We start from the raw sequence: 14,464 nt of genomic DNA on the forward strand, positions 1-14,464 counted from the left end.
TTGCTTCCTTTATTTTTTGATTTCATGTAGATAAAACTAATAATTGGTTTATGTTTCCATCAACGTTCTAGCTACATAGTTACTTATTTTATTCATGGCAGCTCTCTACACAATAGGATCAAATGTTAATATACCTTTGTTCTGGGTTTAGCTGGTCTTATCATCATGTGTGTGCAGTATTCAGTTTACCGTGGACATTATTTTAAATCATTACATTGATATAAAACATTTCTAAAACAATTCTAAATTGGAGAAATTTTGGTTAAGCATAGTAGATTAGATTTATAAAAGACATAAAAATAGTGCACCTTAGTATTTCTATCTCTTTGTTATTGAAATTTTAATATTTCTTGTCATGGTTTAAATGTTTTTAGTTAAACAGAATACCAAAAATGAGTGTGTGAGTTTAGTCAATCTTCATCTTTTGTCTATAGGTCTTGCAGCCTATATTTGTTTGTTTCCCAAAACAAGTTGCAATTTTTTCATTGGTATTCAGAGTGCATTCAGAGAAAGGAAAAATTCAGCTTTAAACAAACTGACCTGGCCATATCCACTAACTGAAATGTACCACAGATTGATTTATATTTATCAAATATTCATATTTTGGATTTTCCACTGTGCTTTTTGCCATGAATTGTCCCGGACTGATGCATGCGTTTGGTGCCGTATTGACAATTATGCTTCGTTACTATGGAATGCAAGGCACAATATGCATGTGATAATGCTGTATAAGATGTATGTGGTTGCATCATTGGTGTGTCATATGTCATGTGACATGTGTCATATGTCATATACGTCATAAGTATCTGGACCTTTTTTCATAAGCAGGTGTTTATTAATATTGTCATTTCTTTATCATCGTAGAAAGAAAAAAAAACCAGTAGACCAACATTTGTCTATACATGGCCCTCTGTCTCAAGTTACGTATTTGGGAAAGGGTTAAATGAATGTTGCTTAGGGTGCTACCGACAAGAGCCCGTCAAACAGACATAGGGGGCTTAGTATCTGTGCATGCGTGCGAATAATTAAGTGCAGGAATGTCTACATCATCGAGGGCATGTATTTCCCCCTACATTCCCTCACCCTGCTCCTTCCTTTGCTTCTACCAACCCAATTGGGCTGCTCAAAAAGGTCCTGATGTGAGACACGTTTTTAAGTATTTATTTTACAATTGTTTTTTTGCATTTGCATTTGTTCTTGCACATTTATGGTCTTATGGGCAGAGTATTTTCAACCATATATATATATATATATATATATATATATATATATATATATATATATATATATACAGTGTTATTAAATCTTGAAATATAGGTAAGAGTATGTCTTATTTTGTCACTTTTAAAGTTGTTGGCCCAGTGGTATGATAATTCAATATCTGTAACAATAACTGTAACTTAAAGCTGTTACCTCTTTGTTGAATTTTGTGATAAACTAGTGATTACCATTCTCCACCGTTAAAGGATGAGACGAAAAACTTGGGGAAAACAGTCTGTGTACTTTATCCACCAGTCTCACATCCAAAAGTTTTGGCAATAAAAACTGGAAGGTTTGAAATTGAGATAAAACAAGCATCCCGTAAATTAAAAGTCTCAATTATAATTCTGATATTGTTGACATCAAAATTTGAACGCACGATAAATTGAATGTGATTACCCTGTTTTCACTTTGTATGTTTATAAAATGTTTCTGAATTATTAGGAGACCCTTGTGGACGATGAGATAGACTGGTGGTCTAAATACTACGCATCCATCGGGGACAGGACAAAGAGTCACTGCTACATGGAGAAAGGATACGACCTAATGAAGGCGAGTATAAGTCATTTGCAGATTGTCAATAAGTGCAGGATATGGATTGGTTGGGACAATATTTTGTTGCTGAATTTTTACGAATCAGTCAAAGATACAAAAAGGAAAGATCTAGAGAGTTTGTTTTATATGAGAAGAATGTGAGATTATATATATATATATATATATATATATATATATATATATATATATATATATATATATATATATATATATATATGTATATATATATATATATATATACGTATATGTATATATATATATATATATACATACATACATAAGTATGGTGAAGTGTGTCTTTCTTTATTATGTCAAAATTATTCATCCAAAGAAGATGCAAAGGGTGATAGGTAGCAATATTAGTAAAGATGTCGTTGTATCTCTTACCCTTGTGAACATAAGGGTGATAGCTAGGTAGGAATACAAGTAAAGATGTCGTACATATCTCTTACCCTGTGAACATAAGGGTGATAGCTAGGTAGCAATTGATATAAGTAAAGATTTATATATACATCTCTTACCTTGTGAACATAAGGGTGATAGCTATAGGTAGCAATATAAGTAAAGATGTTACATATATCTCTTACCCTGTGAACATAAGGGTGATAGCTAGGTAGCAATTGATATAAGTTAAGATTTATATATACATCTCTTACCTTGTGAACATAAGGGTGATAGCTATAGGTATCAATATAAGTAAAGATGTTGTACATATCTCTTACCCTGTGAACAAGCAATAGTAAAGACATATATATCTCTTACCCCTGTTGCAGATGTACCGCACAGAGCTGGAAGAAGTGGAAGGATTCCATGAATTTGAAGATTTTTGTGAAACGTTTCACCTCGCTAGGGGAAAGAAGAAAGACGTATCTTCATCAGAGTCTGTTGGAGAATTTAAGGTGCGTGCGTGGGTCGCCATGAAAACTTTCACATAACGTAAAAGTTTATATAAGTAACTGAAGGAAAACAGTAGACTGACTGGGAAATTTCAGCCTACAGTGGATAAGACAACCGCATTTAATAAAGATTGTAAGCATTGCCCCAAAATATTCAGCAGATCTGCCAACCTAGCTATCCAAATCGAGTCTTTGTGCAGGTGGTTTTACTGGACTGTTCCAGGTGTTAGGTAGGGGTGTATAAAATTATCCCGGCCAGCAACGTTTGAGTAGTATTGTGGCAAGTAACTTTAAGGAATAGTTTCAGACCATATTTTGATTTATGAATATATTCTATTCGTAGAAATTGGCTTTATAGTAATCGTATTGTAGGGCTAATTTGTCTTTTTTTTCTCGTTATTTTTTTTATTTTTTTGTCTAGTGAGACTGCTGGTAAAAGCTTTGTTTTGGCAGTCTTCCCGCACTTTCCTGTACGTGTTTATTTGTATTTTGCGTTATATTTGAATTGTGAAATATAATCTCCAAATTAAATTCAATAACTTATCATTTCTTGTGATTTTCATATCTCATCAGGGCCTTTTCAAAATTTACCCTCTACCAAGTGGCACGCCCGTTCCGCCCCCACAGTTCCACCATCTTCCCTCATCAGAAATGGTGCAGTGCTTGGTGAGAGTCTACATCATCAGAGCAATTGATCTAGCCCCCAAGGATAAAAATGGATTGGTAAGAAAACATGAAAAATCATGATATTTTGATAGTTCATAAATATGTATATATGTAAAATATGTCCAGTGCTTGGTGAGAGTCTACATCATCAAAGCAAAAATCAATCTAGCCCATCAGTATAAAAATGGAATGGTAAAGAAAACATGAATAATCATGATATTTTGGATAGTTCATAAATATGTATATATGTGAAATAGCCATCCAGAAACTTCTCATTTGGCATTTTGACTATAGGATAATTAAATCATTATAAATACCTTAACAGCAACATGCAGTTAATACTCATGTAGTTCTTGGATATTCAAATTCCTTACTACTTTGTGGACTTGATTGCAAGAAAATCGCTGTACCCTCTAATTATTTATCCTCACAGGAACAGTCACTTGTATTATAACTCTCCGCAATTTATTCTGCGTCTTATTCTCGGCCTCTAAGCTAGGAACATGTGTGTAACGTGTATTCTCTATTAAAAGGGATCAAACTGAGGGGGGTCACAAAAACATGATTTCATGATATCATGCTTTACAATGCAATCTTCTCAACCATTTTGTATACATCTATACATATTGTATTTGTCATCTTCTGCATCAATAGTACGATATGTTGTCACATAGTCTTGTTTTATGCCGTACGTATATCTGTTGCACATGGTGAAATCTGTTCGCTTTGTGCCCAGGCTCTCAGTCTTGGGTAAAGTTCTTTAAAAGAATTTAATGTACCGATAGTGTGATAAAGTGGAATTTTGCCCTTTTGGCATTCCAAGGTTTCAGTACTCTGCACAGGTACAGGAAGTTCTCTGCTCTTCCCTGATACCCTTTGCATATTCATTAGGAGAGCACTGCTGCCAAGGAGTTGTTCCATCTCCCTGTTGCTACCCATCATGTTACACAGGTCTTCATTGTTCTCTGCTCCATAGTACCTAACCACATACTCTCCTCAAAGAAATAGGGCTTATAGTTTTAGTGATTGTGGAAAGTTTATTCCCAATGGAGTCTTTATTTCTGTTGTATGTTGTTAAACTAAGATGACATGTTCTTGTGTATAAGTTAACCAACATGTTAGTTGCTTGTGTAATAATTTTAAGTTGGTATACTTTCACTTTGTGAGGAGGTTGGCTACTGAACTACTTTTACTCTCAGAGCCATGTGCTTCATTCCTCCACTTATCCTTTGTTAGAGAGACATGGTATTGATTGTTTTGTGAGAGGAAATTCAACCATTCATGTGAAGGAAAAAGAGCCTATTTCAGTGTATCTTGGTTCTTTTGAGCTGAGTCGTGATCCGGTGATGTGAGGTTTACTGATCATTGTTGTTAGATGACTGGGCTGAGGCTGTTTTTGTTTGTCTGTTTGTTTTGTTTGAATAAATTGGATAAACCAAGTGCAGTACTACTCTTCATCATTGTCGTTTGCGTGGCATGACTCACCGCTAGCTCCCCATTCAACTAGATTCCCAAATCGTTTCATTGGTGTCAGAAGTGGGATCTTGATGTCGAGTGTCTGAAGAGGAGATAACCAGAGACCTGCAGGAACCAAAGACCAACAGCCTCAGCCCAGTAAGAGTACATGACTAGTAAGTCTGAAGTTAGAACTAAGCTTAGGTACCTCACATATTGTTAGTAAATTGTTAAGGCAGAGTAGTACAGTAGCCCAGTCGAGACCAGCTATGGACCCTGATAACATCGAAGGTGTTAACCCGGCAGACTTGACTCTAATGGCCCAATTCTTCAAGAAAGCTATGGGGTTCCAAAGTATTCCTCCAGGACGATTGAGTAAGTTTCGTGGGCCACCATACAGAGCAGGTGAGCTGTCGTTCCTGGAATGGCTTGAAGAATTTGAAACCGTTGCAGAACAGTTTGAGCTTCCAGATGGCGAGAAAACCAGGGTCCTAATTGATCACCTGGTAGGAGCTGCTAAGGAAGAGGTTGCCTGCATGGAAGAGGTGGAGCGGAAGAGTTATACAAAGGTGGTGTCAGTTTTAAAGCTTTGCTTCGGGGCCCATGAGAGTGTGCAGTCACTAAGTAATTCCTTCCACAACAGAAGTCAGCACGAAGGCGAAAACCTTTCCGACTTCAGCAGAGCGCTCAAACGACTATATTCAAAGATGGAGATGGCAGCGGCTACTCAAAAGGACAGTCAAGCCCTAAAACAACTTCGGGACCAGGCCTTACGTGAGCAGTTTATTAGAGGAGCACGGGAGGGTTGGGTTCGTCGCGAGTTGAGGCGAATTGACCTCTCGACCAAAGGGAAAACGTTTGATGTGATGAGGGAGGAGGTATTAACGCTCTTCCAAGAGACAGAAGTTCTCCCGCAGCGGTCCAGGGTTCGAGAAGTAAGTGTAGACGAAGTCCAGCAGAGTACTGAGGCGGCGAAGTCCACCCTGATCTCGGATCTCATCGCTGGACAGAAGCTCCTCACTCAGGAAGTTAAAAATCTCAGTAGGGAGTTAGCGGCCATGCGAGATTCGTCTAGATGTTATTGGGTAAAGGAGGAGGAGGCAACTTGTTTCAACTGCAAAAAGAAGGGTCACTTCGCAAAGCATTGCCCGGAACCAAACCCAGGGCGGCCAGCTCGTACAAACCAGAGACAACGAGATTTCAGACCAGCCCCTAACCATGGACAGGGAAACTTCTAATCTCTACCGTTGAGGGCAAAATGGTAGAGCCAACGGTGCTGCCCAGTAGAGTACCAATCAGAGTGAAAGTGAGTTTGGTGGATGGAGTCAGGGATGATGCAAAGGAGTCCGGTATATTGACTAAGCTTTTATCGCCCAGCCCTACAGTGATAGCGAGTATAGGGGGTCGAAAACATGGCTGTGTATTAGATACAGGAGCAGAGGCATCGCTGATCCCATCCACTACTTTCCATGGATCACTTGAGGAGGTTATTGGTCCTCTGCAGAGGTTGCCTACCCCAATAATGGTAGTCGGGGTAGCTGAGACAGAAGTTCCGGCGGAAGGGTACGTGATGGCACAGGTAGAAATAGACGGTCAGTCAGCCGAGGTAGGATTTTTAGTCGTTGGTAGTTGGCGTCCACTCTCTGGGAGGAAGAAAGATCACCCGATCTTACTGGGTTGCAATGCACTGAAGGTCTTTGCAGGCCTCAGGAATACTAATAGGAGCAAAGAAGGATTAGATATGGCTCTAGATAGTTTAGACATTCCTGAGTTAAGAAGCAGAGTAGAAGAGGCTTCTGCAAAGGTGGAAGTGGCAGCAAAGGAACCTAGTGACATCCCATTAGATGGACCCAACCACTACTGCTTAGAAGACGAAGAATCAGCTGACCAGAGAGTGGATGGTAACCCCACCGGCCTAGAATACTACCCAACCTTACCAGACGACGTTCTTTTAGTCCCGATGTACCATGCAGAAGCTGACCAGGATGGTGATCTAGAAAAGACACAACAAATATTTAAGTTGAAGGATGGTTCTGAAATCCAGTTGCCACCTGGGATTTGCCTTTCGACGGGTAACTACGATCAGGATTGTAAAATTGCAATGCTTTTGAAGGAGAACGCTGAAGCCTTTGCTCGGGGAGAATTTGATCTCGGTTTCTGCGACCTAATACCTCACGAAATTCGAGTCAGTAGCGAGACGCCAATCAGACTTCCCTATCGAAGGATACCCCCAGTGAAGATGGATGAAGTTAAGACACTACTGAACGATTTAATGGATAAGGATATCATCAGACGATCAAGTAGCCCTTATGCCAGCCCTGTTGTATTAGTGCCAAAGAAGTCAGGTGCCCTTAGACTCTGCATCGACTACCGGCAGTTGAACTCTGTAACTGTGAAGGATTCGTTTCCCCTGCCCAGGATAGAGGAGACTCTTCAAGCCTTGGGAGGAGCCAAGTTCTTTTCTTCTCTTGACTTATCCCATGGTTATTTTCAAGTAGCCATGCACCCAGAATCCATCCATCGGACAGCATTCAGAGTTCCATGGGGTTTATTCGAATTTAATCGCATGCCTCAAGGACTCTGTAATAGCCCGAGTACCTTTCAGCGTTTAATGGAGTTTATCTTTGGTGACATCAACCTGACCCAAGTAGTGCTGTACCTAGATGACATTTTAGTTTTCTCGTCCACATTTGAAGAACACCTGGCGAGGTTAAAGGTCGTTTTCCAGAGACTGTCATCTCATGGTCTGAAAATCAAAGGTGAGAAATGTCAGCTTCTCCAGAAGGAAGTCAGGCATCTAGGACATGTGGTGAATGAGAAGGGTATCAATGTAGATCCAGACAAGGTGGAGAGAATTGTTAACTGGCCTACTCCAAAGACAGCGAGTGAACTGATATCCTTTCTTGGGCTAGCCTCCTATTATCGACGGTTTGTTCCAGGGTTTGCTGCCTTATCAGGACCTCTTCATGCGATGACAGGATCGTCCAAAGGAAAAGCGGGGAAGCATACTTCAAAGCCTCCATTTGAGTGGACTTCAGAAGCTGAGGAATCTTTTTCAAAACTTAAAGGTCTCCTGTCATCTGCACCAGTGTTAGCCTATCCAGAGTTTGGAGGAGAGTTTGTCCTGGAGGTAGATGCCTCATTGAAAGGATTAGGAGCATGTCTGTCTCAAGCTGATGGTGAAGGCAAGCTACATCCCATCGCATATGCAAGCAGAGGATTGAGGGGAGCTGAGAAGAATTACCCGAATTTCTCCAGCTTCAAGATAGAGTTGCTTGGACTGAAGTGGGCAATAGCAGATAAGTTCCGTGAATATCTGATTGGGTCGAAATGCACGGTGCTGACGGACAATAATCCGCTTGCACATTTACAGACAGCTAACCTGGGTGCGACCAAACAGCGTTGGGTGGCCCAACTAGCCCCATTCGATTTAGATATTCAGTACAGATCTGGGAAGTCTAACCGATGCGCTGATGCTCTAAGCCGTTGTCCAGCTAACACAGAAGACGAGAGAGAGATAGCCAATGTGAGATCCTGTATCAGTACAATGCCAGCTAGCTCTAGAGATTATATTTCTAGCCTTTGCGCTATTTCTGTCCTTCCTGCTGAGGTAAGGAAAGAAGTTATTCCTAATTCGCAGCCTGATGGTACGACTCCATCAATCTTTCCATCATTCACTCACGACCAGCTAGCTGTAATGCAAAAAGAAGACGAAGCTCTCGCGGTGGTTTGGAGATGCTGGAAATTAAGGTGGAAGTCTGGTGACAATGTGGAGTCCCATTCTCCAGAGGTTAAGAGTTGGCTGCGCGTCTACTCACAGTTCGTCGAGCATCACGGTGTATTGTATCGGGAGGTAACAAGCAAGTATGGAGGAAGAGCACGACAGCTACTAGTACCACAGATGTTGCGTACCAGACTAATGGAAATGGCTCATGACGAATGGGGACACCAGGGCATTAATCGTACCTTTAGCATTCTGCAGATGCGCTGTTTCTGGCCAGGGCTGCATAAAGATGTTCAGTGCCACATTAAGAGATGCTTCACTTGCACCACTACGAAGAGCCCCACCCCAGCAATACGAACCCCGAGACGACATGTCTTGGCGACAAGGCCTTTAGAGTTGCTGGCGATAGATTTCTTAAAGTTAGACCGAGGCAAAGGAGGATTCGAGGATGTTCTTGTAATGACGGATGCCTTTACCAAATATTCTCAAGCCGTACCGTGTCGAAACCAGACTGCAGTTGTTGTGGCGAAAGTCCTTCGAGATAATTGGTTTTCCCATTATGGTGCACCAGTCCGCATACATTCAGATCGAGGAAGTAATTTTGAGAGTTCACTGATTCAAGAGCTTTGCAAACTGTATGGAGTTGAGAAGACACGAACGACACCTTACCACCCCCAAGGGAACGGACAAGTTGAACGATTCAACCGCACCTTATGCCAGATTATCAGGTCATTGGAACCATCGACTCGTCATAAATGGCCAGAGTTGATGACACACCTTGTTTTTCTCTATAACTCCACCCCTCACAGTGTCACTGGATTTTCTCCATATAGGTTACTTTATGGAAGGGAACCTTCTACTCCTATCGATCAATTGTTAGCAAACAGCCAAGATTCTTTCACAGAAGATTTTATCGAAGGTCAAGCAGAGGCACTGCAAAAGGTACACCAAATTGCGAAGGATCGGACAGAGATGATATTACAGACAGGTAGAGAGAGACACAATCAAAGACCCATGAGTGAGCCATTAGTAATAGGATCGCAAGTACTCTTAAAGAAGTGTGCATTTAAAGGCCGGCACAAGCTAGATGACAAATATAGCAGACAAGCTTTTATCGTTGTTAGTGTTAATGAAGAACAAGATGTGTACCGCATAAGACCCATTCTAGGAGGCCCAGAGCAGACGGTCAACAGAAAGCTATTAATCAAGGACCCAAGAAACGAACTTTCTTGCCCTACTCACGACGAAATTGATTACAGTGACTCTGAATCCGAAGAATCTGATGATGATGACGACAATGATGCCACGACTACTAGACTAGTCCCATACTGGTTGTTCCTCCCAGATGATGGTATCCGTGAAAATCCTCCTGACCCAGTTCGTCGATCCAATCGCATCAACAAAGGTCAACACAGTAATCCAGCACACCTGCCTCGTACTGCGGTCCCCAAAAGAGACTAATCTCTTTCGGATTAGAGCGTTTCTACCATCTTGCATTGTCTACTACCGATGAACTGTTGTTATGTTCATCATTTACTGTACTCTTGCTTTATTTCTTTATGTATCAACTCACATTGAGTTATGTTGTCTATGCCAGGTAGGAGATTAAGAGGTATGGATATTGAAGTGGAAATTCCCACTTATGGTATTCTTTATAGTGTGTGTATAGTAATTATTAAGTTTTATTGGTATGTTGTTCTTATGGTAGCAATAAAACGATTTTCAGTGTAGATGTGTGCTATACTCAGTGGTTGAAGTTGTATTCCACCTTGACTTAAATCAATTTTTTAAAGGAAAGTCATTCGAGGGCGATGACTAATTTTGCGGGGAAGTTGTGATAAAGTGGAATTTTGCCCTTTTGGCATTCCAAGGTTTCAGTACTCTGCACAGGTACAGGAAGTTCTCTGCTCTTCCCTGATACCCTTTGCATATTCATTAGGAGAGCACTGCTGCCAAGGAGTTGTTCCATCTCCCTGTTGCTACCCATCATGTTACACAGGTCTTCATTGTTCTCTGCTCCATAGTACCTAACCACATACTCTCCTCAAAGAAATAGGGCTTATAGTTTTAGTGATTGTGGAAAGTTTATTCCCAATGGAGTCTTTATTTCTGTTGTATGTTGTTAAACTAAGATGACATGTTCTTGTGTATAAGTTAACCAACATGTTAGTTGCTTGTGTAATAATTTTAAGTTGGTATACTTTCACTTTGTGAGGAGGTTGGCTACTGAACTACTTTTACTCTCAGAGCCATGTGCTTCATTCCTCCACTTATCCTTTGTTAGAGAGACATGGTATTGATTGTTTTGTGAGAGGAAATTCAACCATTCATGTGAAGGAAAAAGAGCCTATTTCAGTGTATCTTGGTTCTTTTGAGCTGAGTCGTGATCCGGTGATGTGAGGTTTACTGATCATTGTTGTTAGATGACTGGGCTGAGGCTGTTTTTGTTTGTCTGTTTGTTTTGTTTGAATAAATTGGATAAACCAAGTGCAGTACTACTCTTCATCATTGTCGTTTGCGTGGCATGACTCACCGCTAGCTCCCCATTCAACTAGATTCCCAAATCGTTTCAATAGGGTATTCTTTTCTTTTCCTTTCTTAGTCTGACCCTTACCTAAAGGTATCTCTGGGTGATACAAATCTAGACGATTGTGAGAACTACAAGCCTAACACTCTCAATCCATTCTTTGGCCGGTGAGTAAATACAGCATTTACATCTAACTCTACTGGGAAGATGTTTTACTTTTTTCAGTGGAAGGAAATGACAGCTCAAGTGTCTGTATGGCATACTTTGCTTATTCACCAGTTTCTAGTGACACCTTCTTTGAAGGGATCATTAATTACATATTGTGTAAATAAAAATAAATTTAAAAAAATCTTTCTTTGGGCTGTCAGTAAGCCACTAGCATCCAAACTATGGGCGATAAGCCCAAGACTAGGTCACAAGAAAAATGTTTGGTTGGTAGTGGGCTGCTTCCAGCCAGGTTTTTCTTTTTTTCCCTTAAATGCATTGAAGACTTGCCCCAAACAGCGTGTGGCGCTCTGAAAAAGTTAACATTCCGTTGCTTGCAAGTGAAGTTTTTCTCTTGTCGCTACAAAATGCAGACAGTAATGAAACGTGATACCGACGGTAGCAAGCTGTGTGTTTATTTTCTGGGATCGATGGTGGTGTCTAACACTTCTGTTACACCTCATTTGAAACTAGGTCAGATTACCAGCATTAGACGTTTCTTTTTGCGCGAGTCTTTACACCCTTTAACTGTGGAATTTCAGACTAAAGCAGTTTTGGTCTCTGTTATAATTTTATAATTTCATATCACAAACATTTGGTGACAGTTAATTCTTGGAGTCAAAACCTTTTTTCGTTGCGTCTTAAAGAGCTGTTATTAAAACGCAGTTTCCTATGTGGCTGTCTTGACGTTGGTTCACTGCATAATATCATATTTTACCAGAAGAGAAATTTAGGTAACTATGAGGTGAAAGATGGACTGGCAGTATCATAATCTGACTCTAGACATGATCATTGTCTTTGTTTCTTGCTGAAGAAACTAAAAACTAAAAATGTTATATATATTATTTTATTTTTTGTTTAATACTATTTTGAGTGATATTGTTTGGGAAATAATCATTGCATTGTGGTATATGAGAAACGCTTTGTTTCTGCAGTGAGTAAAAAGATGATATTTCATATTTAGTCCATTTCAAGACAAGTGGGAATGTTTTTGCTTGCCATGTTTTATTTTTGCAGAGGAGAGAGTAACACAGAGACAAGGAATGTTGCATTGCGATAACAGAGATAAAGTACTCTCATGAAAACAGGTATCTATTTTGAGATGTTAACTGAAATTTGATTTATTTTCGTTCAATGGTTTTAATTGTCTTCTTCTTGGTACCAGTGTATTTGAGCTGAAGACGAGCCTGCCCTCCAAGAAGGATCTGACCATCACGGTGATGGACAAGGATCTCTTGAGCCGTGATGACCTGATAGGATCCACTACCATTGACCTGGAGAACAGATACCTGACAGCCCATCGGGCTACCTGTGGTCTTCCAGCCACTTACTGCTTGTGAGTCAATCTTGACTTTGGGATATTTACTATCGGAATCTATCGCTGAAGGATAAATCCAAGCAGATTTATATGAACCGTATTCACTAGTCCCCACTCCCTCCTGGCAAGGGTCAAACGAAGGCAACAGATAATAGACACAGATTTTCTAGTGACAAATGTTAAAATTTAGGATTACATACAGGGTACATGAGTCCCCTTTATTTTTTCATGTTTCACTTGAGGATTGTTGAGGTTAGACCATTTTATCCTCAAAAAGGAACAAAGAAATAAGAACTTTGAGCTTTGAATGATTGTGCTGTTTTCTTTCTATTTTTTTGCTCTGTGTATCACTTTCAAGGGGTATTACATGTAGACATAGGGCTAATAAGGGATTGGTATAATTTTTGAGGATGTTATGAATCATTTATTTGTTTTATGCCAATTGTGTACAATGGGAAAGGAAGTCTCCTATAAAGTCTTAAAAAGACTTAACAAAGTAGGAGACTCCCTGGAAGAAGAAAAAAAGAAAAAGAAAAAATGTTTCTCTGGAAACTTGACTCACGATTTTGTAATCTTTTCTGTGACTGAGATGTAAAGTGACTTATTACCAGCTGTGGCATCTATCTTTCCCAGGACCGGTATCAATCGTTGGCGCGATGCCCTGACTCCAAAAATGGTTCTCGATGCTTACTGTGAGGCCAACAACATCACAAACCCGGTCTATAACGAGGACGCTTGCACCATGATCTTCAACGGCGTACACCACGATCTCATTATGTATGGTGAGGATGTTTTGATCATTTGTAACTATACATGACAAGTTAATTTGCATGGCGGCGGTCTTGTCAACAGCATTTTTGGTGGGTGCGAAAGGGAGAGGGGGAAAGGATCATGTGAGGACTCTCTAGGTGTAAAATATATATTGAAATAATAAATGGGAATAAAATAATCTTCTTTTTAAGTAGACAGAAAGAGCAAGAACAAAAATAATGGAAGGTTTGAGGGGAGAGTGACAGAGAGGAATGGGAGAGGGGGGAACACCAGCCATAAAGGCCTCTGGCATAAGAAGAAATAGCTGTATTATTTTAGAAAAGAATTAAGATTGGTCACTTGTTTAAGAGACAGCTCCAGTTTGAACTAATCCTGCAACTAAATGTCTCTATACCAGGATGTTGTGCATGCACACCTTTCCCTACCAATAGCCCCCTGGGGTAGGGAGCTCCTGGGGTAGGGAGCTCCTGGGATAGGGAGCTCCTGAAGTAGGGAGCTCCTGGGGCCTGAGAAAATTGGTGCATTTGCCACCTCTGACAAAACTAGGAAATTAGGGCCTCTGGTCTCTCCACCTGAGTTTGCATTTGGTGCCACCATATCAGCAGCACACTCGTTGCGAGGCCAACCCTTGCCCCTTCCCTCCCCTCTCCCAGGCCCCGCCGCGCCCGTGCTAACTCCCTTAAGCATTTTATTGCTTCTTTCTGTGTTGTTCTTTTGTACTTTACCACTCGGTTCATCTCCTTCAGCTTTCATATTCTGGTATCCTTTCTTCTCACTATACCCACTGTTTGGCAACGTCCAACTCTGATCATTTTCTTTGATGTTCCATGTAACACGTCTGTTTGTCCTATCTACCTGTTTTAACTTCTTTTCGGTTTTAAATTTTAATGGTATGTCCCTGCAGAAGGATCCTGCTATATTCAAAATGTCAGACCCTATATAACTTATTGCACATTCTATTTTTCTTGTTTAATATTATGTCACTCAAATTTGGAAAACAAGGAAATTAACAATTTTGAGGCGTGAATATTTGCTGGTGAACCTTCCATGCATGTTCTTATATGTTAATTGACTCAACTATATATATC

At 40.3% G+C, this 14,464-nt stretch overlaps 1 protein-coding gene across 5 annotated transcripts in view; it reads left to right on the plus strand.

Moving 5' to 3' along the window:
* Positions 1–14,464, plus strand: part of LOC139967415 (dysferlin-like) — a 107,579-nt gene that overhangs the window by 81,745 nt on the left and 11,370 nt on the right. For all 5 annotated transcript variants that reach the window (XM_071971165.1, XM_071971166.1, XM_071971164.1 and 2 more), the window contains 6 exons: positions 1,705–1,812; positions 2,589–2,714; positions 3,285–3,434; positions 11,159–11,250; positions 12,453–12,623; positions 13,239–13,387. In XM_071971165.1, the coding sequence (XP_071827266.1) occupies positions 1,705–1,812; positions 2,589–2,714; positions 3,285–3,434; positions 11,159–11,250; positions 12,453–12,623; positions 13,239–13,387 (796 nt within the window). The remainder of the gene's footprint in view (positions 1–1,704; positions 1,813–2,588; positions 2,715–3,284; positions 3,435–11,158; positions 11,251–12,452; positions 12,624–13,238; positions 13,388–14,464) is intronic.

This window comes from Apostichopus japonicus, chromosome 5 (assembly GCF_037975245.1).
Source record: "Apostichopus japonicus isolate 1M-3 chromosome 5, ASM3797524v1, whole genome shotgun sequence".
NCBI lineage: Eukaryota > Metazoa > Echinodermata > Holothuroidea > Aspidochirotida > Stichopodidae > Apostichopus > Apostichopus japonicus.